Raw genomic sequence first — 23699 nt, 5'->3', positions numbered from 1 at the left:
CCCAAATAGGGAGTTGTATTATGGCCACACAAGGGTTTAGCTGTCTCTTACTTTTAATCAGTGAAATTGACCTATCCATGAAGAGGCAGATATAAACAAATAAGAAGATCCTATGGAGCGTTGATTTATTAATGCAAATCAAAACTCAAGGCTACAGGCCCTAGCCTACTACCCCTGCATTAAAACTTTTGGCTGCGGTGACCTCAGAGCATAATTCAACCTCCAAACAACCTAAACCAAGACCGTACTAATTCTAAGTGAGTTAACATACATCGACCCAATAATTTGATCAACGGAATAAGTTACCCTAGGGATAAGAGCGCAAACATATTCTAGAGTGCAGATTGACAATAGGGTTTATGACCTTGATGTTGGATCAGGACATCCTAATGGTGTAGCTGCTATTAAGTGTTCATTTGTTCCATGATTAAAGACCTACGTGATCTGAGTTCAGAGCAGAGTAATCCAGGTAGGTTTCTATCTATTTGACATTTCTCCTAATAAGAAAGGACAAGAGAAATAGGGCACACTTCACAAAGTGCCCTCTCCCCATAGATAATGCTATCTCCATCTAATAAATCATCACACACTCTACCCAAGAACAGGGTTTGTTTAGATGGCAGAGCCTGGCAATTGCATAAAACTTAAAACTTTATAATCAGAGGTTCAACTTCTCTTCTTAACAATATGCCTATAATTAACCTTCTCCTACTTATTAGTCCCACTGCAATCATTGTAGCATTCCTTACACTCATTGAATGAAAAATCTTAGGCTACATACAACAACGCAAAGGACCTAACATGTAGGTCCCTACAGACTGCTTCAGCCATTCCTTGATGCAGTAAAACTTTTCACCAAAGAACTCTTAACAGCCCTCAACGTCTACTATTACTTTTTAAATTACTGCTCCAATCCTGGCCCTTTCTATCATTCTCCTCTTGTGAACTCCCATCCCTATACCAGATCCTCTAATTAATTTTAATATAGGCCTCCTATTAATACTAGTCACATCAAGCCCAGCCATCTATTCTATGATCAGGATGAGCATCTAATTCAAATTATGCACTAACTGGTGCATTATGAGCTGGGGCCCAGACAATTTCATATGAAGTTATCCTGTTATCAATTCTACTGATAGGTGACTCATTTAACTTATATGCACTCATCACAATGCAAGAATTCCTCTGACTGCTCCGCTGTCATGGCCCCTAGTCATAACATGATTTATTTTCACACTAGCAGAAACTAACCAACCCCCTTTTGATCTAACAGAAGGAGAGTCAGAGTTAGTCTCGGGCTTCAACATCAAATATGCCACAGGTTCATTTGCCCTGTTCTTTGTAGCAGAATTACATGAATATTATCATAATAAATGATATACTACTATTTTCCTAGGAGCACTACACACTATAACCAGAACTCTATACCACAAATTTCATTACCAAGACCCTTTTAAGCACCCTGTTTTTATGAGTTTGAACAGCATACCCCCAATTCTGCTATGACCAGCTTATATATCTTCTATGAAAAAATTTCTACAACTTAACACTAGCATTCTGCATAGAACTCAATCCCTGTCCTAATTTCCAGCATCCCACCCCAAACATAGGAAATATGTCTGACAAAAGAACTACTTTGATAGAGTAAATAAATAAAGGTTAAAGTCCTCTTATTTCTAGGACTATAGGAATTGAACCTACTCCTGAGTATTCAAAAATCTCTACTACCTATTACACCACATCCTAAAGTAAGGCCAGCTAAATAAGCTATCAGGCCTATACCCAAAAATGTTGGTTGTACCCTTCCCATACTAATTAACTCATTAGCTCAACTTAGTATTTCCCTTACTATTTTCACAGGAACTCTTATCACAATGCTATGCTCACACTGATTTCTCATCTGGACAGGCCTAGAAATAAACATACTAGCTCTTACCCCAATCTTAATTAAAAAAAAAAACCCATTCTACAGAAAAGCCACCAAATATTTCCTTGCACAAGCAACCACATCTGTAATTCTCGTGGTAGGTATCCTTTTCAATAACCTGTCCTCCAGACAATGAACAGTTATAAATACTGTTAATCAATTTTCGTCCTTAATAATAGTAACAGCCCTTAATAAAACTAGGAATAGCCCCCTTTCACTTCTGAATTCCAGAGGTAACCCAAAGAATTTCTCTAATGTCTGGCATTCTTCTCCCCATATGACAAAAACTAGCCCCTAACTCGATTATATTTTGAATTTTCCCATCAGTAGACACGAACATCCTCCTATCTATCACAGTCCTATCCATTATAGTGGGCAGTTGAGGAGTACCTAACCAAACACAACTATGGAAAATCCTAGCCTACTCCTCAATCACTCACATAGTTTGAATGATAGCAGTACTAACCTATAATCCAAACATTATCATTCTAAACCTAATTATTTTAACAACTAGCACTCAACCTGAGTGTAAGCACTACAACCCTGTCACTATCTCATGCCTGAAACACATTAACATGGTTAATACCTATAATTCCACTAATTCTACTATCCCTAGGAGGTTTACCTCCATTAATAGGATTTCTGCCTAAATGACTCATCATTCAAGAATTTATGAAAAACAACAGTCTTATTACCCTGACCATTATAGCTATCATAACCCTACTTAACCTATACTTTTATATACGCCTAATTTATTCCATCTCAATGACAATATTCCCCACATCTAACAGTGTGAAAATAAAAGGACAATTTGAAAACACAAAACCCATACTACTCCTCCCCCCACTTATCATTTCTTCTACCTTCCCTTACCCATCTCTCCATTAATACCAATTATAACTTTAAAATATAGGTTAAATAAGAGCAAGGGCCTTCAAAGCCCTTAGTAAGTAAATTATACTTAATTTCTGTAACAGATCTAAGGACTGCAGGACTCTATTCTGCGTCAATTGAATGCAAATCAACCACTTTAAGCTAAGCCCTCACTAGATTGGCAAAATTTAGTTAACAGCTAAATACCCTAATCAACTGGCATCAATCTACTCCTCCCAACATTGGGGGAGAAAGTGGGAGAAGCCCAGCAGGATTGAAGCTGCTGCTCCTCTTGAATTTGCAATTCAACATGATAAATCACCTCAGGGCTGGTAAAGAGGCCTCGACCACTGTCTTTAGATTTACAGTCCAATGCTTACTCAGCCATTTTACCTTTTTTTCCACTTATGTTCATCAATCATTGATTGTTCTCAACTAATCACAGGTAACAGAATACCATACCTGCTATTTCGTGCATGAGCAGGGATACTGGGCACCGCCTCAACCCTTCTAATTCGAGCAGAATTAGGCCAACCAGGGACTCCGCGAGGAGATGATCAGATATACAATGGTATTGTCACTGCCCACACATTTGTCATAATCTTCTTTATGGTTATACCAATCGTAATTGGGGGTTTCAGCAACTGACTGGCCCCTCTGATAATTGGTGCACCTGATGCGGCATTTCCCCGGATAAATATTAGGAAGTGCTGACTTCTCCCTACCTCTTTCCCACACCTACTTATATCCTCAACAGTAGAAGCTTGCGCGGGAACGGGTGAACAGTTTATCCCCCTTTAGCAGGAAACCTAGCACATGAAGGAGCCTCTATGGATCTGACTGACCATCTTCTCACTCCACTTGGCAGGTGTTTCTTCTATTTTAGAGGCCATTAACTTTATTCCCTCAATTATTAACATAAAACCCTCAGCCATATCCCAGTATCAAACACCCCTTTTCATCTGATCAGTCCTCATTACAGCAGTCCTTCTGCTCCTTTCCCGCCCAGTCCTAGCTGCAGGCATTGCTATACTATGAACTGACTGTAATCTCATCACTACTTTTTTGACCCTGCTTGGAGGGAGTGACCCTATCTTGTACCAACATTTATTCTGATTCTTTGGTCAACCTGAAGTCTGTATCCTTATCCTACCAGGCTTCAGGATAATCTCTTATATTGTAGTATTACTCTGGAAAAAAAAGAGCCATTTGGGTATATGGGCATAGTATGGGCCATAATATCAATTGGCTTTTTAGGATTTATCGACTAGGTTTACCACATATTTACAGTAAGAATAGACACAGACACATGAGCATACTTCACCTCCGCTACCATAATTATTGCTATCCCTGCTGGCATCAAGCTCTTTAGCTGATTAGCTACACTGCACAGTGGTAACATCAAATGATCTCCCGCAATATTCTGAGCCCTAGGATTCATTTTCCTTTTCACAGTAGGAGGTATAACCTGCATTGTACTAGTTAATTCATCACTAGATATTGTTTTACCAGACACATATTATATTGTAGTCCATTTCCACTACGTACTATCAATAGGAGCAGTATTCACCATCATAGGAGGCTTTGTTCACTGATTCCTTCTATTTTCAGGTTATGCATTTAATAGACCTTTGCTAAAATCCACTTCACCATTATATTTATAGGTGTTAATTTAACCTTTTTTCCACACACGTTCTCGGCCTATCCAGTATGCCCTGACATTACTCCGATGACCCTGATGCACACATCACATGAAATATTATCTCATCCACAGGCTCATTTATCTCACTAATAGCAGTTATACTGATAATCTTTATAATCTGAGAAGCTTCTGCTTCAAAACAAAAAGTTCTAACAACTGAACAATCGTCTACTAATTTAGAGTGACTTTACAGCTGTCCACCACCGTACCACACATTCAAAGAGCCAACCTATGTGAAAACCTAAAAGAAAAAAGAAGGAATTGAACCTCCAGAAACTGGTTTCAAGCCAATCCCATAACCTCTATGACTTTCTCAGTAAGATATTAGTAAAATAATTAGATAACTTTGTCAGAGTTAAGTATAAGTTAAATCCTATATGTCTTAATGGCTGATCTAGTTCAATTAGGTCTCCAAGACACTGCATCTGCTGTTATAGAGGAACTGCTCACCTTCCATGACTACACTCTTATACTTATTTTCCTAATTAGTTCCCTAGTCCTATATAGTATTTCCCTAATACTCACAACAAAATTAACTCAAACTAGCACCACAGATGCACAAGAAATCAAAACTGTCTGAACTATCTTACCTGCCATTATCTTCATTTTAATTGCCCTCCCATCCCTAAATGTATTCTGTATACAACAGATGAGGTTAACAACCCTTCTCTTACCATAAAAGCAACTGATCATTAATGATATTGAAGCTATGAATATACAGATTATGAAGAATCAGGCTTCAATTCTTATATAGTTCCAACAGCAGACCTAAAGCCAGGAGAACTTCGAGTCCTTGAAAATGATAACCGAACAATTCTCCCAATAGAGATCCCCATCCATATATTAGTCTCATCTAAAGATGTCCTGCACTCACAAGCTGTCCCCTTATTAGGCCTAAACAGAGGCAATCCCTGGACACTTAAACTACCTTGACTGCTATACAACCAGGCCTTTACTATGGACAGTGCTCAGAAATTTGTGGGTCAAACCACAGTTTCATTTTGCTTGGCCAAATCTTGCTTTGGCCAGATTTAGAAAGTATTCGTATTTTCACTTACCTTTCTTGTATTTCGGCCATTGCCATGAGAACATGCCTTGGCTCTCTCGCATCAAATAAGAGAAATGTGAGGCAGGTTTGGAATCTGCAGGTTGGAGCCAGACCCAGCTGAGTCCAACCTAGATCAGCCTACTTCCAGCTGACCCAGAATTGCCTGAGCCAGAATAAGTGACAGCTATTTTAAGCCAATGCATTTTGAAGTGGTTTGTTACACAGCACTATTGTGGCACTATCTGACTGATATGTACTGCTTATATAACTGAAGAGTCCAGAGGTAGTATGGGTTTCAGGTAGGGTTTGAAAAGAATTCCTGTTCTATTTATCTGTGATCCTCTTGGGGCTTCAACCTAGGATGGTTTCCCTCTTGGCATGATGACCATAGCCATTTCAGGCTTCACATTTACACTGCATGCCATCCAGAAAGCAATAAAGCTTCTCTTCTTTAACTATCATGCAGAAGTCCTGGGCTTCACTTTGATTAGGTCAACTTAGGTCCTGAACCAATCCCTGAGGAAAGAGAGTGGGAGTATGTGACTTGGTTTATGTGAATTAGAGTCCCTCTTGAAGATGGGAGTAAGTCCAGTGTCTTCCAAAATCTCTGTTGTGCCAAATTAAAGGTGGGAGTTGTAGGGTGGAATAGATGTAGAGAGGTACAAACAAAGCTAACCATGGAGAGTCTGAAATCTCCCACTTTTGTTTTAAATTTCTATCAATATGTTGTTTGGCTCAAGCCATTTTTCTTCCTCCATGTTGCTAGACTATCTAGAGATAGAGAGATGGGATTTATCCTCTAGATCTTAGATGTTACCTTGTAAATGGCAAAGCATATGGCCACACCCATGTCCCTACAGTACTGGAAAGTGGGTGGGAACCCAAATAAGACTCTACTGTTACTCTTGTCAGACTCCCAACTCCTGGTATCTCAGGATTTTAAGAAACTGCAAAGCAGTTCAATCTATTAGAATGTGAAGACTTCTGACATAGAGGATGAGTTAATGCTGATGTAATTAATGGTGTGGAGTGAGGTGATAAGAATGTCTTTCCACTGACTTCTGGTCTCCATTGTTTCCAATGAGAAGTCAGCTGTAACTCTTGTTATTGTCCAGACACATAGTAAGCAACAAATAAAAATGTGTGTTGAATCAATGGATTAAAAATAGAACCAAGATTTTTGACACATATCCCAATGTTCTTCCAAGAATACTCTATCACTTCTTTGTAAAACTTTCCTGTGCACATTTAATGTACCCCCTGCAGCTTCTGCAGGGAATTAAATCAAATAAATGACTAATTCAGGTAATTTTTGTAAACATGGACATTAATGTGATCACCAGTTACATTCTGTGCTTCTAAGAGGCCTCCCTGACTCTGAAGTATCTGAAAGGTTGAACAACCCTAATCATTTAACACGTTTGCCGTTTAACAAGTGTTTGGCATTTTACAAATATTATTGAGCATCTACTGTCCACAAGATACTGTGTTATTTAACATGAGGGACACAGAATTGAACATGAGCCAAAACTTGTCTTCAAGTACCCAGCTTATATTATTTGTTCCTCAAGGTTTCAGGGGAACCGTGGACAGAAGGAAAGACTTGGAACCTTTCATAGAACTACAGATTCTCAGGGAGTAGCTTGCCTGTCGCCTTGTAATATTATTTACCTCATTGTCTCTAATCATTAAGGGTCTCAGCTTCATATGAAACATCTGTCAGCATTAAGACAAAATCTTGAAAACCAGGCATTTTGATGTGACCCAGCTGAGATGTCAGGCATATACCTGTGTTCTTGCATTAACTTCTTAAAAATATCTTCCCATGCATTTTACTGTGGTTGCACATAGCACTGTTAGGTTTGTTTTGGTGGTAATATCCTGGTTAAATAATTCTACATAATTGCAAATTTGGGGGTATGGACACTGCTACATTTTCTTTGACTCCTTCTTTGTCTTTGTAATTTTTTTCCAGATGGGTTATGCCTTAAACCATACAAACAGAAAACTAACATTGGAACCTAAAATAACCATCAATGCCAGGATTGTTGTGGTTGGTGCATCCAGTGTTGGAATTTCTTTCCTAGAGACGTTGGTATTTTGGTGAGTTGTTTTACTATACTGATTGATTGGTTTTTAAATAATAAAAATTACCTCCCTACATCTGAAGCGAACCCACTCAGAGAACAGACCTGAGATTGTTTGCTACTCCACACACCCTGAATGAATGAATGAATAATCAGTGGAAGAATATTCTAGATCAGGGGTTAGCAAACTATAGCCCTGAGGCTAGGTTTGGCTTGCCAAATGCTTTTGCAAATAAAGCTTTATTGGAACACAGCCACACTCATTTATGTGTTGTCTGTGGCCATTTTTGTGCTACAATGGCAGATTAGATGGCAGACTCTTCTGCTGAGTAGCTGCAACAGAGGTCATATGGCCTTCAGTGCCTAAAATACATACTGTTTCACCCTTCCCAGAAACAGCCTACTGACCCCTTTTCTAAAGGAATGTTTCCCTTACTGGCCAGATCATAAGAACCACCTGCAGTGTTTGTTAAATATGTAGATTCCCAGATTCTGCACCCAACTTGCAGAACCTGATCTCCTGGGGAAGGGTCTAGGAATCTCTATGTTAACATAGAGATACTCCACATAATCAGACAGGTTTGGGAATGAGTTTTGACTTCATACATTACTAACACGCTTTTGGAAATGGCATGCGGGTCTGGATCTTTCTTTCAGCTCTTGAATTTTGGGCCCCAGGGAGCAGGTAAAACCCTCCAGGGAATACAGAGGCCTGTGCACCTCTTCTGAGGCTGTTTTCTCATCCCCCTCAAAGCACTAAACAAGGTTTCCTTTTAGACCCCATTTTCCTGATGGGTGATGCTCAGGGATTTCCAGCATCCCCAGTCTCTCTCTTCATCTGCTCATTGAATTGAGCACCTCTTTAATAGAAAACACCTTGGGTTAGGGTCTGAGAACTTGGGATCGTGGCCTGGCATCGTCAGCACCTAACAGGGAGCCCCTACCGTATTGCCTAGCTTCTCTCAAGCTCACTGTCTTCATTTATTTTTTTTTAAGTCTCATAGATGTTTTAAAACTCTGACTTTGGGAATCACAGAACCCTGAATTAAGAATCCAGTTTTTCTGTATCTTTTGCTCAGGATCGCATAAAAAACGTTAGCTAGCATTCAAAACTACAGGCATTGAGAGGTAAGCAGGAGATGGGAAAATGCAACCCACCATCACTCTTTTAGAAGCCAGCAGAGTTCTCAGCTCAAGACAGGTAGGGCCTTATGAGGGGCTGGGTAAGGAAAGAAATGGAGGAAATGACCCTCAAAAGGTGTATGTGTCTGGTTAACATGGAGACGAGCTAATCCCAAGTGATTATTTTGCTCATTTGACATCCTATTAGCCAGATAAAAAAAGAATTGATGTTTTCACTTTCTAGCCAGTTTGTTCAGTTCTCCAGAATATACCCTTAGGTAACCAGAAATAAATTATGTATCATTAGTGAAGTTAGTAACAGAGTTCACGTGCTTTAAATAATGTGGCCAGTCTGCAGCAATACTTCACTGCGAGCATGAAATGATGAGACGCACCTAGGAATATTCCACTCCCAGGGTATGCCACGTTGTAGTCTGAGTGATTTACTTGTTCTGATGGGTCTCTTCCTCAAAAGCTTTTGAATAGCAAGTTTTATGCAACCATTTTTGAATGATGAATTATCAGGGTGGAGCTGTGAAATTACAGCAGTTATGAAGTTATCATAAACAGGTCTTAAATCTTAATTTAGCTATATGATTAGTCATAATGTTTTATTTAAGTGATTACATTGAGATGTATACAGGTAATTTTCTTTTTGTGGAGTCAACTTAAATTTAATAAAGAAAAGTATAAATTTTGATGTAGGTATTGGGTTGATTAAATTTCCCAAACAGAGCCTTTTAAAGCATTCTAAAATACTCATAATTCTCTATCATCATTACACAGATTACATGCACTAAAAATAGACTGGTATCAGTTTACGGATCTCTAATCCTTAAGAGAGGAAATAGTTTTCTCATTATTTTCTCTAATTATTTTAAGTCAGCAATCACCATAGTAACCTACTGCATATTTTACTCTCCCAGTTTAACTGCCATTTGAACCTAATTTTATAAATGATTTGAGCTGAAATGAAATTGAAGAAATACAGTTTTCACCCAACACTGACCACCAATGAGGATAGAATCTACATTTTGGAAGCAAAATTTAGGAAAATCAGTTTCTTTGTAGTCTTTTTTTGTTTTGTTTTGAGACAGTCTCGCTCTGTTGCCCAGGCTGGAGTGTAGTGAAGCAATCTCAGCTCACTACAACCTCTGTCTCCCCCCAGGTTCAAGCAATTCTCCTGCCTCAGCCTCCCAAGTGTCTGGGAGTACAGGTTCGAGCCACCACACCTGGCTAGTTTTTGTATTTTCAGTAGAGATTGGGTTTCACCATGTTGGCCAGGCTGGTCTCAAACTCCTGGCCTCAAGTGAGCCATCCACCTTGGTCTCCCAAAGTTCTAGGATTACAGGCGTGAGCCAGTGTACCTGGCAGCCTCGTTGCAGTCCTGAGCTGCATTGTCAGACTTAGCGGGGACACCACCATTCCTGGAAAGTCCACTCGAGGCCCAGGACGGTAACTTCTTTTCCCAGAAAATCTGGTAATTCTGTCATCTGGTGACAAAACAAACACAACTTTTTTCTTGTATTATTTCCATGCAAGAAATTATAAAATACATTTGGTCTCCTCTTCAAAGGACACAAAAATCAGTTTGTACAAATTCCTATCCTTTCTTCTCCAAGTGCTGAGGTGCTACGGGGAGAGCTGAAGTGCTTTGCCCAAACTCACTACCATTAAGATGTGAGCTTCCCTGGGATGTAAGCTCCATGTGACAAGGGAATCCTGTGGGTTGTGTTTTGACTGTTTTAAATATGATATTTTATCTGCTAGCAGTGTGTAGTTAATCTGCACAGACACATTTTCTTGTCTGCGGGTGTCAGTCCTGACTCCTGCATCTTGTCCTTTGTAAGAGGAGCCTCTTGGGCCCTCCAGCGCCCAAGACCTGCATGGCAGGTGTTTTCCTGGAGACACACCCCAGCATCCCAGTCTTTTACTTCCCTGCTGTCCTCTCTGCCCTTCTGCTCTTGGCGCTGGTGATCCTCCAGCAGAACTGAGGAGCCAATGGCCCGCTTTCAGAGGCTTCTACAGTCTCCCTCAGCCCTGCGGAGGCCTCCAGGGGTGGAGATGGGCAGGGGCATAGAGTCCTTCAGGGTGGAGTGGGCTCAGCTCATTGGTTCCCTCCCCTTCATCTTGTGCACTTGGCCTCTAAGGGAGCCTAGGAGGAAAGGACCTGGCCTTCTTTCCTGTTACCTGCCCGGCCAGCACAAGGACACGTGCATTTGTGGCAAGGATCAGGAGCTGGGCAGGGCAAGGCCAGGGCCATGGGGTGGTTCTCTTGCATTGCGGGGCACAGAGGAAGAAAATGCCGGCTTGTACTATGGGGTAGAGGGCCGTGAATGGGAGGGGAAAGGGCAGGTCTTAAGACATTCACTGTGAGATTATGTGTGTTCTTCATAATGCCCAAGACGTTTAAGTGATAGACTTGGATTATTTTTAAGTGACTGTTGTGATTGGTGGGTTGTGTTCATTTGGCTGCCTTCTTCTTTGGGACTGAAAGTTCTTGGTTCAGGCACTACGGGTATGACATGCATTTTCCTTCTCAGCACTTCCATTAGTAAGACTCTTTAAAACCTCCAACCACTGGAGAAAACAGAAATAACTCAGCCTCAGCCATTAGCCCATCTCTGCTGCCAATCAGTGCTATGGCCCTGAGGGAAGTACTGTCCTCATCTGTGCTGAAGGAGAGTCCCAGCAGCGGCCCCAGGTCCTGCCAGCCCGAAGGCACCACCACGGTAGAAACTCCACAAACCCTATCAGGGTGAGATCTAAAGTGAACTCCCACCAAGGTTAGCCCCGCTGAACTCCCCAAATGCAGTACTTTCGCTATTTCAGGTTTCCACAAAGATACTCCAAAATCATTGTTTTAAATTATAGAAATGCTATAGCCAAAAAAAGAGAGAGGAGCAGGAACCAGAAGTATGCACCTCTCTTCTGTTTCTGCATCCTTTCACTCCTGGTGTGGCGTTGACATCACCCGTGAGCTCGTTAGACATGCAGACTCTCAGGCCCTGCCCCAGACAGTGTCCCAAACAGGTTTCTTCCCAGAATTGTGAAGACTAGCATCCTCACTGTCTCCTGGGCATGCATTCACGGAGCTGAGGCAGTTGCTCGCCTCTTCTGTGTCAGCAAGTGAGTCTCTATGCTTCAGCGTTTTGTAGTGTTTACTCTTTTTTTTAATTTCTTTTTTCTTTTTTTAATTTCTTTTTTTTTTCTGTGTTCCCCCATTCACAATACAGACCAGACACAGGGCCTGAGCTGAGGTGTATATGGAGCGGGTTTACTCTACCTCCTCTTCCTGTACAGTCAGTGTAAGAACACAGCCTGCAGTAAGAATCAGGAGGCTGTGTTTACTCTTAATTATGGAGAAGTTCCTTTTAATCCATTATTTTTAACTCCTAATTTAATCCTGATGTAAAGAGTCTTTTGAAGAGCCTGTAATGGCACTAGAAAAATGCGCACAGGAGTAATGGATGACTGTGTCTGAAAGCAGCCCGGGCGGTGTCCCGCCGACCCTCCGTGTGACTAGAGAACAACCCTGATTCATTGGAAACACTGGTGGGCACTGGAAAGCCCAGGTTCCCCTTGTCTTTCACTTCCATCACTGAGAAGAGTTTTCTCAAAGGCTGACCAAATCATCCTTAGCAAAAATTATCCTTAGCCTCAGACTTTCAGCCTAGACATTGATCCCTCATCTGGCTGAATGTGTCGAGGTGACTAAGAATAGCTTGGAGCAAGCAGGGCATGCTTTTAAAGCTGCAATTGTGGCAATGACCACAACTCCTGTTATCGGGCCGTGCAGTTCCGCACAATATCCGGCACAGCTGTGGGCTCTGGCAGCAACCAGCCTAGCGCTGGCGGCTTAATTAGGCTTTTTATCTTTACATTTGTCTGAGGACATCTGAAACCTTCAGTGTGGCCTGTCACTAATTAGGTGACTAATTAAATAGTCAGTGCTTCCTTGCTGATCTCAAAGCTCAACCGCAATGGACAGGTTTGTGACTGTGAAGCCCGTCCTGTCGGTCTCTGCACGTGTGCTCCTCACAATTGCCCTGTTCATTGGCCTGTGCAAAAATGGCATGGGACCGAGGGCCGGGGCATGTGAGGGCCACCCTCCAACGTGCCCGGGCAGCAGGCAGCATGGACATAAGGGCATGCTGGACATCAGGTCTGGTGCAGAGGCTGGTCTGGTGGCCGGAGCAGAGGGGATGGCGGAAATAGCTTTATGTGTCAGGCTCAGCGTCTCAGTCTTCCCAGGCAGCAAGACTTGACATTCTGCCATCAGAGAATAATGACCCAGAACTCACCCTGCTGACACTAATCACAACGGGGTTTTCTATTTGACTCTGATATTTAAGTGTATTAATGTTAAATAAAAGCACCTTTATTTACTGAAATTATCCACCCCTGCTTGTTTCAGTATAAGTTACCTCCTTACACCCACATTAGAGACTCTCAGAACAAAAGCAAAGAATCCACTTTGAGTAACATTAGGCCTTTTCAGTGGGGGAAGGTCAGCTTATTGTCCTTTTTTATGGTTGCTTTGTGATTCTTTGGCGTTAAGGGTAAGTAGGAAATATCCTGGCACACATAATTCTTCATGATCTCACAAAGCACAAACCACGTACCTGGATCTGAGTCATACCCACCTCCTCAGCCTTCATCATCTGTTATTGGATATTTTCAAATGATGACATTGGTACCTGTCTTGGTTTGCATTCTTTCAAACCAAGATGAAAACAAAGCATTTGGATGCAAATAGTTGATTTGGGGGTGATCCTAGGGAACTGCCTGAGAGCCGGGCCGTGTGACAGGGAAGTGAGGACAGCCACAAAGCCAAAACTGTGGACAACTGAGGTCAGAAAATGGCCATGGGCAGAGAGAGGCAGGTAGGAGACCCTTTGCAGGTGGGCAGGTGGGCCAGGGTGAGGTGAGGGGGCCCCAATAGCATCTCTGGAGCACCCTTATGTCCCTTAGTTTATTCTGTTCTTGTTAATATTCTTGAAGTTGCCTTTTACTGAAACTTGGGCATATATGACAACAGAGGAAAAGCAAGGGTTAGATAAGAAGGCTGCGTGGAGAGGATTTTGCGACATTCTTGCAGTTTTAAAGAGGACACAGGTGTACTACCAGAAAGTTTTGTTGGAAAAGAGATGGCAATTAAAGACCTTGTCTTGGCAAATACTTTATTTCTACTTTGGGATGGAGATAAGTTCAGAATCAGTAGTTTTCAAAATGTGTTCTGTGGCCCAGCACCATCAGCATTACCTGGGAAGCTGTTGGAGGTGGGGATATTCCGGGCCCACCCTCCAGGGACTGATCTGAAACCCCAGGGTAGGGCCAAGGCTCTGCTTTCCCAGCCCTCCAGGGGAGGTGGTAGGTCAAGGAAGTCAAAAGCTGAGGTGGAGTGGAGAGGGCCCAGAAGAATTATCCAATATCTGGAACCTCAATCTCCTCACCTGTGCTGCAGAAAAGGCACCCAGAATCCCTCCTCATACACCAGCCTGAGCATTCAGTCGGGTAGCAAATGTCAAGCAGCTGTCCAAAGGCCTAGTGCTGATACTTGTTAGACGGACACCTCCCCCCTAGTTAAATTTGCATATCTAGACCCCTATGGGAGCCTGCACTGATTTTCAAAGGCGGGAAGTGACTGGGGTGCTGGAGTCTCCTCCACGTGGAGGATACCCTCTTCCCTGAGGACTAGCGGGGCCAGAGGCGTTTCCCACTCACAGCTGCATCTGACTCCTGGTGAGACGTTCCCTGGTGTCTGCAGAACATCCTCCTAAGAGACTCATGTCTCTCAGATATTTAATGGGATCATATACTTCCTTCATAGAAACTTACATTAAATTCCCCCCTCCTTTCTTGAGCCTCCCAAACTCTCAGGACTCTCTGAGTTTTCTCCTCCTTGAATAGAGGCTCTCAAAGTAACATCTCTGGCCCGCCAGCATGGACATCATGGGGGAACCATTAGAAACGCAGATTCTTAGGCCCCACCCAGACTTCTTGCATCAGAAACTCTGGGAATCGGGCCCAGCAATGTGTATCTTCACGAGACCTGCAGGGACTCACTTGGTCAATGCCACTAGGCTGATGTGGCCTTTGCCCTTCCTGCTCTGTCCTCCCATCCCCATTTTCTCATGGGCAGCCTCACTCCCAAAAAAGCAAAGGGCATCGTACACCCTCAGCTGCATACCCTCTCCCAATTCCTCAGCTCTGCACCCGCCAGGCACTTTCTTTCCTCCCTGCGGAGGGAGGATTAGGGCCGTAACACCCATGCATTTGAATTCTTTTATCCTGGCACACATAAAATTACTGAGACCAGCTCAGCTGTAGAGACCCCACCCAGGCAGTGCTGAAGGCATTAAGAAGCAGACACCCAGATAGAACAGCAAAGTGGGACTATCGGGGGGCCAACAGACTTCCGAGCTGAGAGCCTCAGGGGCTGACAGCATTGTGGGCTCAGGGCGTGGAGGAGACGCTGACCCAGGTACTTATTCTCTCTGAACAGGTGATTATTATCAACAAACAGGTGTTCTGTGTTTTCTCATAGAACCAAGATCAACTAGGTAGGCAGCTGGTGCCTGCTTACCACTGATCAAGGACAAACCAGAAAGTATTCTCCAGGAGGGAGCCATGGGGGCAGGTTCACATATCCCGTGCTTAAAGAATTGTTTTAACCGGTGTATGATTACATATACTGTTTTGCTACTTTAGAATGCCCCAAGTAGTTTTCCAATGCGGGGGCGGGCAGCTAGGTTTTCCTTGTGGCTGTTCTTAGCAAACAATATATTTTACCATACACTCAGGATTTCTCAGTAATCATACACTCAGCATTTCTCTTTTCTTTCTTTCTTTTTTTTTTTTTTTTGAGATGGTGTCTCACTCTGTCGCCAGGCTAGAGTAGTCACGCAATCTTGGCTCACTGCAACCTCTGCCTCCCGGGTTCAAGCAATTCTCCTGCCTCAGCCTCCCGAGGACCTGGGACTACAGGCACGCTCCACTAAGCCCAGCTACTTTTTGTATTTTTTTAGTACAGACAGGGTTTTACCATGTTGGCCAGGACGGTCTTGATCTCTTTACCTCGTGATCTGCCTGCCTCAGCCTCCCAAAGTGTTGGGATTACAGGCGTGAGCCACCTCGCCTGGCCCAGCATTTCTATGTCTCAACATAAAATGATGTACAAATGCATTGAGGGAATAAGGACATATGAAAAGCACCCCCCTCCCCACCCCTCGCACTTACAGCATTTGATGTTGGGTGGAAATTTAGAAAGCAAGCCTGGAAAGAGCTCCACATGAAAACACAGGCATGGGGGCCCTCCAGTGGAGGTGACAGTTGGTCCTCCTTGCTGGGGAGTGGGAGGACCGTGAGGCTCTGTGTGAGACCCAGAGCAGGCAAAGTCATCTATGGAGCAGATGGCTTTTGGAGACCAGGTTTTCTCTCTAAGTGTAGTTCTCGGAAAATAATGCCTTTCAAACAGATAATCCAACACTACCTGTGTAGTAAGACACTGGTGCTTGAAAAATATGGTTTGAATTCTCCTTTCTATTTTAAGAATTTGTGGTGGAGGAAAATGTTGTGAATCACTTTTTGAGATTTTAGGGTTAATATTAAGTAACTGTTTCTGTAAGTAACAGATTGTAAAAGTTACAGGCTCTACAATTCTGCACATCACAGCCACTTGGATAGGGATGGGGAAGGTTGTATAAATACAGCTTCCTGGGACCCTGTTCCTGGGGTGGTAATTCAATAGGCCTGGCCAGGCGTGGGTAGCTCACGCCTGTAATCCCAGCACTTTGGGAGTCCTAGGTGGGCGGATCACGAGGTCAGGAGATGGAGACCATTCCCATGGAGATGGGGAAATACTAGACACAAATCAATTTGTTCCTTAAGAATGGAATCATGGGCCAGGCATGGTGGCTCATGCCTGTAATCCCAGCACTTTGGGAGGCCAAGGTGGGCAGATCATGAGATCAGGAGATCAAGATCATTCTAGCCAACATGGGGAAACCCCGATTCTACTAAAGATACAAAAATTAGCTGGGTGTAGTGGCACATGCCTATAATCCCAGCTACTTGGGAGGCTGAGGCAGGAGAATCACTTGAACCAGGGAGTCAGAGCTTGCAGTGAGCCAAGATCATGCCACTGCACTGGTGACAGAGCGAGACTCTCAAAAAAAAAAAAAAAAAAAAAAAAATTAGTAGGCCTGGGATAGGTTTCAGGAATATGTACGGTATTTTTAATAGACTCCCCAGGTAATTCCGACATGCAGGTAGGCTTAGGAGCCATTTATGCAGAAATGTGCTCAAAATTGGCAGTCTCTTTTATAAGGAAACCTATTTCCCCCTGTAATTGCTCATTGTAGCTAACTTGTTTTTATGGGCTTGTTTTCCAAACCATATTTTCTAATTCTTAGCAAATCATATAACTTCTAAGTCAGATCATTACTTTGGGGCTTACCAGGCCTTATTTTTAAGTTATTATTAACATTATATAGCTGAAGTTACGACCCCAGGTTCATAGTATTAACATGCTGAATTGGACCTAGCAGAAACCATTCACAAAGTCTCATGCTTAAACTATCACCATTAAGAAGGAAGGCCCAAGAAGAAATATCTGCCAAGCATGAGGAAACCTGCCTTCATGGTGTTAACAAACCCTTTCTAATAGCCAGTATTTGCCCAAAACATAAAGCTCTTCTTCATCCTCTCCCACCAGAAGTGATCTCACTTGATTTTGAATTCCCATGATGCTCCATGATTTCATTTTCTTTTTCTTTTTTTTTTTTTTTTTTGAGATGGAGTCTTGCTCTGTCACCAGGCTGGAGCGCAGTGGTGTGATCTTGGCTCACTGCAACCTCCGCCTCCCAGGTACAAGTGATTCCCCTGCCTCAGCCTCCCAAGTAGCAGGACTACAGGTACGCGCTACCACACCCGGCTAATTTTTTGTGTTTTAGTAGAGACGGGATTTCACCATGTTGACCAGGATGATCTTGACCTCCTGATCTCATGATCTGCCCACCTCAGCCTCCCAAAGTGCTGGGATTACAGGCATGAGCCACCATGCTCAACCCATGATTCAGTTTTTAAGGAACAAACTGATTTGTGTCTGGTGTTTTCCCATCTCTTGTGTGCAATGGCTTTTTGGCTTGTCTTTGATAGCTGCCATCTTGGTATTTACGTCTGGTATGTGCTCAGTATATATAAACATATGCTTAAAGTATAGATGTATCATGTTTTTACTTCACAGATACAGATAAAAACATCATTAATCATTTCTCCTAAATTATAAAGGAAATACCAATTTCATTTTAATCTGTCTTGCTGGAACTCCCAAATTTCGTTCTTATTTTGTCAATTGACATTTCAAGAATGGCATGCATTTTCATTTTTTTCAGTAAGGATATATGTGTTTCTTTTGTGATACATAAGCTTTTTATCTGAGAACCTGAACTTCTACCTAGTTCCTATCCTGGCCACCACGCCCCTCCTCTGCCAGGTCCCTGAGGACTCCAGAGAGCACCCAGGGCCCTCCAGGCAGACACTTGTACCTTAGTGTCCAGTGTTGAGTCACACCCAGATTCAGGGTATCTTACCAGACTTGCTCTTTGCCCCATTTCTCCAGGTCCCATCCTGATTCCTACAGGAGCTCCAGGACCAGGGAGCTCTGACCCACCACCCAAGGTGGAGCTGGGCAAGATGGCACCCAAGAAAAGAGAGAAGTAGAGTCAGAGAAAGAGCTTTTAACCTCTGCCTCACCCCACGATCTGCCCACTCCCTTCTAGATGTGCTCAGAATCCTCCATCCCACGCCTCCTCTGTGGATCTCTCTCTTCGGTCTCCCCCTGGAGGTCAGAGTGTGTCATGGCCACCAGCTTTGTAGCCATGGATGCAGCTGCCTTCTAATTTTTACTAACAACAAAAATGGATTGAGTACCATCAACATACTCAAACAAACACCCCATAACTCCTTAATATCATCTAACACCAATCCGTGTTCAGTTTTCCCAGTGGTCTTAAAGATTTTCTTTTACAGTTAGTTGGTTGGTTTGGATAAGGATGCAAACAAGGTCCAAATGTGCCCCTGAAATCTCTTTAAATACTGAACAGTTTCTTACACCTTCCCGACTTCCTGAAATTTATTTTATTGTTAGGTTCTTACATGTTAGAGAATTTATGATGAAATAATACAATGTGTGATGTTTACTCCAACCACAACAAACAGTGTTGGTGAGTATTTCAAAAGCAGCTCAATGTTAGCAATTGCTAAGCTTCTTTCACCTCACGTATATTTAAAATCCTCCAAAATAAAATGTTTTGTAAAAGTAAAAAATTAAGTTAGTGGCTCAGGACTTTGTCCAAAAGTCTCTTATGATTTAAATAGAAAAAAATATTGCTGAAGAAAGTTAAATTCTTTTTCGGGGAAAAACTGGTGGATTCTCTTAATCTGCTGTGTACTTCAATAAATATTTTATTTGGATTTGTTTTGCCTGTACTTTCTCTTTAATACTGGAAGTTTGCATAGCTCCCAACTTTTAAACTCCATCTATAGTATTTTATGACATTATGTGTTGTTGTTAAGACTGAATTAAATCTGAGTTATTTTTGAACTAGTAGAATATGTAGATATGTTAAATATCTATCGTGAGCTAGGATTTGTTTTCATTTGGCAAATACTCTGTCACTGTTTTGAACCTTTCAGAAAGCAGAAGTTTTAGTAAATTAAATTGAAACATTTAGATCAATGTGGGGTAATTATTTCTCTACATTATCTGTTTGTTCAAATAACAGCATTAATTAAAGCAGTTAATTAAATCACTTGCTTTGGTTGCCTTTGCTATGCCTGCACCCTGCAGACAGACACACGTGCAGTCAGCTAGAAAATAACTAGTGATCGCCTCGCAGGCTGACATGTATCTACTGCCCAGAAGGGCAAGCAACATGAAAAGTTTTATGCTTTTATCATGTTCACAATAAATTGGCAGTGCGGCCCTCTTTATTTGAAGGTTAGGATGTTTAGACCTAATTTTGTAGCTGTCCTCCTGAAGCATGGAATGAAACCTAATACCTTTTACTTATTTCCCTGGATACTCTAATCCCTCCCGCTTTACAAGTATCTTTGAGCTATTCCTCCCTTTGTATCCAACAGCAACGTGAAATCCCCACTGGAATTATTTGCTGCGAAAATGCAGGTGCCCTTGTTTAATGTTTCATTGGCTTGAGCACTTAACTTGGAACTTTTTTTTTTCATGACATGGTGACCTTTCATTCTGGAGCTGAGGGCTCACAGTGATGTTAGATATTGTTTTTATACATTAAGCCAACCACCATTAGCTCTGAGCGTCATGCTCAGATCTGTGGTTCTGCTGTTCCTGCCATTTCATCTAATGCATGCCCAAACCCAAGCTGTACTCCGTGATCCGCTGTTCTATTTGAAGGAACTTTTTGAATATTCATAGGTGATCAGATTAAAAATCAGTCTATTATAATTATGTATTATAAACTTCATGATTTTAGACCAATACTCTTACATAGTTACAGGTTTAAGAAATTAAATATTTAGACATTGTCAAATTGGATTATAGAGAGAATCATCACAGCAAAAATATGAGGTTGGAGAAAAAAATGAAAATGATGGTGATATTTTCATCTAAAGTCATGAAAGGGCAGGAAACCTTCCCTGAATAGCAAGGTGGTTGATGTTACAAATAAGGTTGGGGAAATTTGGTTAGGCCTCAGCCATAAAGACCTTTATGCCGTGCTAGGGAATTTGGACTGAACAGTTTGGTAATAAAAATACTTACCATCTATTGAAAATGTACAGCTGGGTGTGGTGGCTCACACCTGGAATCCCAGCACTATGGGAGGCTGAGGCAGGCGTATCACAAGGTCAGGAGTTTGAGACCAGCCTAGTCAACATGGTTAAACTCTATCTCTACTAAAAATACAAAAATTAGCTGGGCGTGGTAGTGTGCACCTGTAGTCTCAGCTACTCAGGAGGCTGAGGCAAGAGAATTGCCTGAACCCGGGAGGCAGAGGTTGCAACGAGCCAAGATCGTGCCACTGCACTCCAGCCTGGGTGACAGAGTGAGATTTTGTCTCAAAAATAAAAAAGAAAATGTAGTATGCAGCAGGCCGTATTTTAAGCATTTTACAGACAGTAATTCATTTCATCTTCACAGAACCCCTAAGAAGCACTAGGTTCTAGAGCCACAGAGAGTTCAAATAACTTGTAAAAATCAAAAAGCTAGAAGTGCTCGAGCTGGGAGTTGCACTGAGGCAGTCCAACTTCTGAGACTGGGATCTTAATAAGTGTGCTCTGTAGCTACCTTCATTGTTGAACAAACGTAGGGATTTTAAAACCAGAAACTGTTGAGATTTTATTTAATTTAAAAGAGGTTTCCAGTAGCTGTGTGGAAGATGGGCAGAAGAGAGAGACTCATGCCAGGGAGACAAACCCTCCAGACAAGATGGTGAACTAAGGCAGTGTGTTATAGGAGGGGTAGATAGGGGAGCGCTCAAGAGATGTGGCCAGGATCAAAGTGATTGGCCGTGGTGGCCAATGTGAGAAATGGGAAGGAGCCTGAGAGTGACTTTCAAATTTCTAGCTCGAGAGGTTGTTAGTTGGCCATGGCTTTGATGGAGACAGAGGAGGAGTGGGATGAGGCTATCAAGAGCTTTGCTTGGGCACATATTGAATTTGAGACCTCCCCTGGAGCATGCCAGTTAGGGCGGATAGACATTTAGAAATCAGATTTAGAGCTCAGAAGAATCACTATAGTATAGTACATTGTAGTAAATGTGTAAGATAAAGTCATGGTGGTGGATAACATCAGCCGGGGAAATAGGCATGAAGCTTGGGAAGCTTGGCTAGGGAGAAATGGACAAAGGAGGAGGAGCTGGTTTAAAAAAAAAAAAAAAAAGAGTCATGAAAGAGAGCCTCAAGACAGTTTGTCCCACACAGGAGGCTATGTCTGACAGCTCCTGGGGGAAACCTCCTCCATGGCCCCAGCTCTCACTGTTTCCTCCACCCCTGCTCCTTCAGGCCCAGGAGCAGTGATGGCACCGCTGCTGCTAGACCCTGGGTACTCTCCTTCCCTCTTTGTCCCCGTAACCTTGCATATATCACCACTTTCATTGAGTAAGACTTTGTGGAGTCCACCATCTGTTTTGTTGCCTGGGTCCTGATTAATAAAGACCTTCTCATATCCCCACCTCATCCTTCCTCCACAAGTCAATGAAAGTAGAGACTTCAAATTGCCCCCTAGTATTCATTCGGCACTTGGTGACAAAACCCTGGGAACTGTGGTTCTTTGAAACATCCCTGTGTTTTCTGTGAAAAACTACATTTTCCAGACTCCCTTGCTGCTCCCTGGCCATGCCACTGAGTTCTGGCTAGGTAAGCAGGAATGTGGGACTTTCAGGAAGGCTCCTTCATAGGCAGCCCTTTCTGCCCATTTCTCCTTCCTCTGCCTGTAATGTGGCTGTGATGGCTGGAGCTCCAGGAGCCACCTTGGACCTGAGGTGACCCTGAAAATGGAAACCACACATGGAGAAGCAGAGAAGCAGGTCATGGGCCCAACTGACTCCATGGATCTGTTCTATCAGCACGAGACTGGTGATGTCCAGGTATCTTAAGTATGGTTGTGAGAGAAATTTGCTCTCAGAAGGATTGAGAGAGATAGGAGAGGAGCTTGAAGAGGAGACAGGGTTAATGGGGAGACAAGTCTCTTCTGACTCAGGGGAATGGAAGAATGCTCTAGATAGTCTCCATGTTCTTTATGACATAGGAGATGTGCTCACTTGAGGTTGAGGTAGGGGGGCAGTAAAAATAACAAGAGGGGTTACAGTAGAGAACTTGAAGGTTGGAGAAAGGCCGAGAACAGCAACAATGAAGAATGCAAAAAGCATTCAACTGGGGCTAAAGAAAAAGAGTGGAAACCTGTTTTTTTAATGTATTAAAATTTAGAAAATGCCTTTCTCCCCCCAAAAATCTTTGTACTATATCATTATAGATGAGGTTTTTAAAAAACGACTTTGTTTTTTGGGGGAAATTTTAAATTGTACAACAGCATAATTAGGATAATGCAACGTGGTAGTTGGGTAATTTATAAATCATTTGATCCATTTTGTTTGATAATTCAAATGATTCAAAACAAAAGGGATTGTCTTTGTGGTAAAAGTTATTGTCGGGTAATTATTCAACCTTCTATTTACATAGAGATGTAAAAAGGGCCTATATATAACTATTACTGCTATAACATACACCACATTTCTATCACATAGCACCCAAAGCTGGGATAGATTTTAACTGCATGTGAGTATAAACACTTATTATTATTATTATTAGCATTAGCATTTTCCATTAAATGGTAATAAATCAGAGACAAGTAATCAGTGTGCACTTGCAGACTGTCAGCCATAAGTAGCTGGGCTAATTGTGACCTTTATGTTATTTGAAGATACTTAATTTTTTTATTCTTATTATTAGAGGATAAGATGCACTTAGTTTTCTTCTTATCATGTAAGAATATTCATTCTTAAATGACACTCATCCTTAGAGACTTTAGAGCAAAACCTCTCATAATATTGAGCTATTTTTAAATGTCAGGTTCAGTTGAGTTTATTGCATCGCTGGCCTGTGCCATCACCGAAAGTCTCCTGCTTTTAGTGCTGCTTAACAGATTGTCAGTAAATTGATAGCAGTTCCACATTTGGAACATTTCCAGTCTTCTCATGGGAAAGGAGGGCAGGTGTTTCTCTCCGACTTGGTGAAGGCTTCTTTTTTGGCATTTGGTTGATTGAAAGGGAGGTGTGTACTAAGAAGAGATTTTAGAAAAAAATTCTCATCAGCATGAACCCTATGAAAAGATCAACTCACCCACCACACTTTACTGACTTTAACCAGGGGGTGGATTTGCAGCAAGAGCATCTTAAATCC

General features: G+C 42.2%; 1 protein-coding gene and 1 non-coding gene across 3 annotated transcripts in view; one reads left to right on the top strand and one right to left on the bottom strand.

The window, feature by feature from the left end:
* CFAP61 (cilia and flagella associated protein 61) overlaps positions 1 to 23699 on the top strand; it is a 298775-nt gene that overhangs the window by 162809 nt on the left and 112267 nt on the right. For both annotated transcript variants that reach the window (XM_064375353.1, XM_064375325.1), the window contains exon 17: positions 7526 to 7653. In XM_064375353.1, the coding sequence (XP_064231423.1) occupies positions 7526 to 7653 (128 nt within the window). The remainder of the gene's footprint in view (positions 1 to 7525; positions 7654 to 23699) is intronic.
* Positions 11971 to 12102, bottom strand: LOC135276401 (small nucleolar RNA SNORA51). Its single transcript, XR_010343948.1, has one exon. It is a non-coding gene; the product is annotated as a small nucleolar RNA SNORA51 (small nucleolar RNA).

The sequence above is a fragment of the Aotus nancymaae genome, unplaced genomic scaffold (genome assembly GCF_030222135.1).
Source record: "Aotus nancymaae isolate 86718 unplaced genomic scaffold, 86718_ANA_hifiasm-v0.15.2.pri h1tg000001l, whole genome shotgun sequence".
In the NCBI taxonomy this organism is placed as follows: domain Eukaryota; kingdom Metazoa; phylum Chordata; class Mammalia; order Primates; family Aotidae; genus Aotus; species Aotus nancymaae.
The sequence above is the reverse complement of the archived record's forward strand: the minus strand, read 5'-3'. Positions and strand labels throughout refer to the sequence as shown.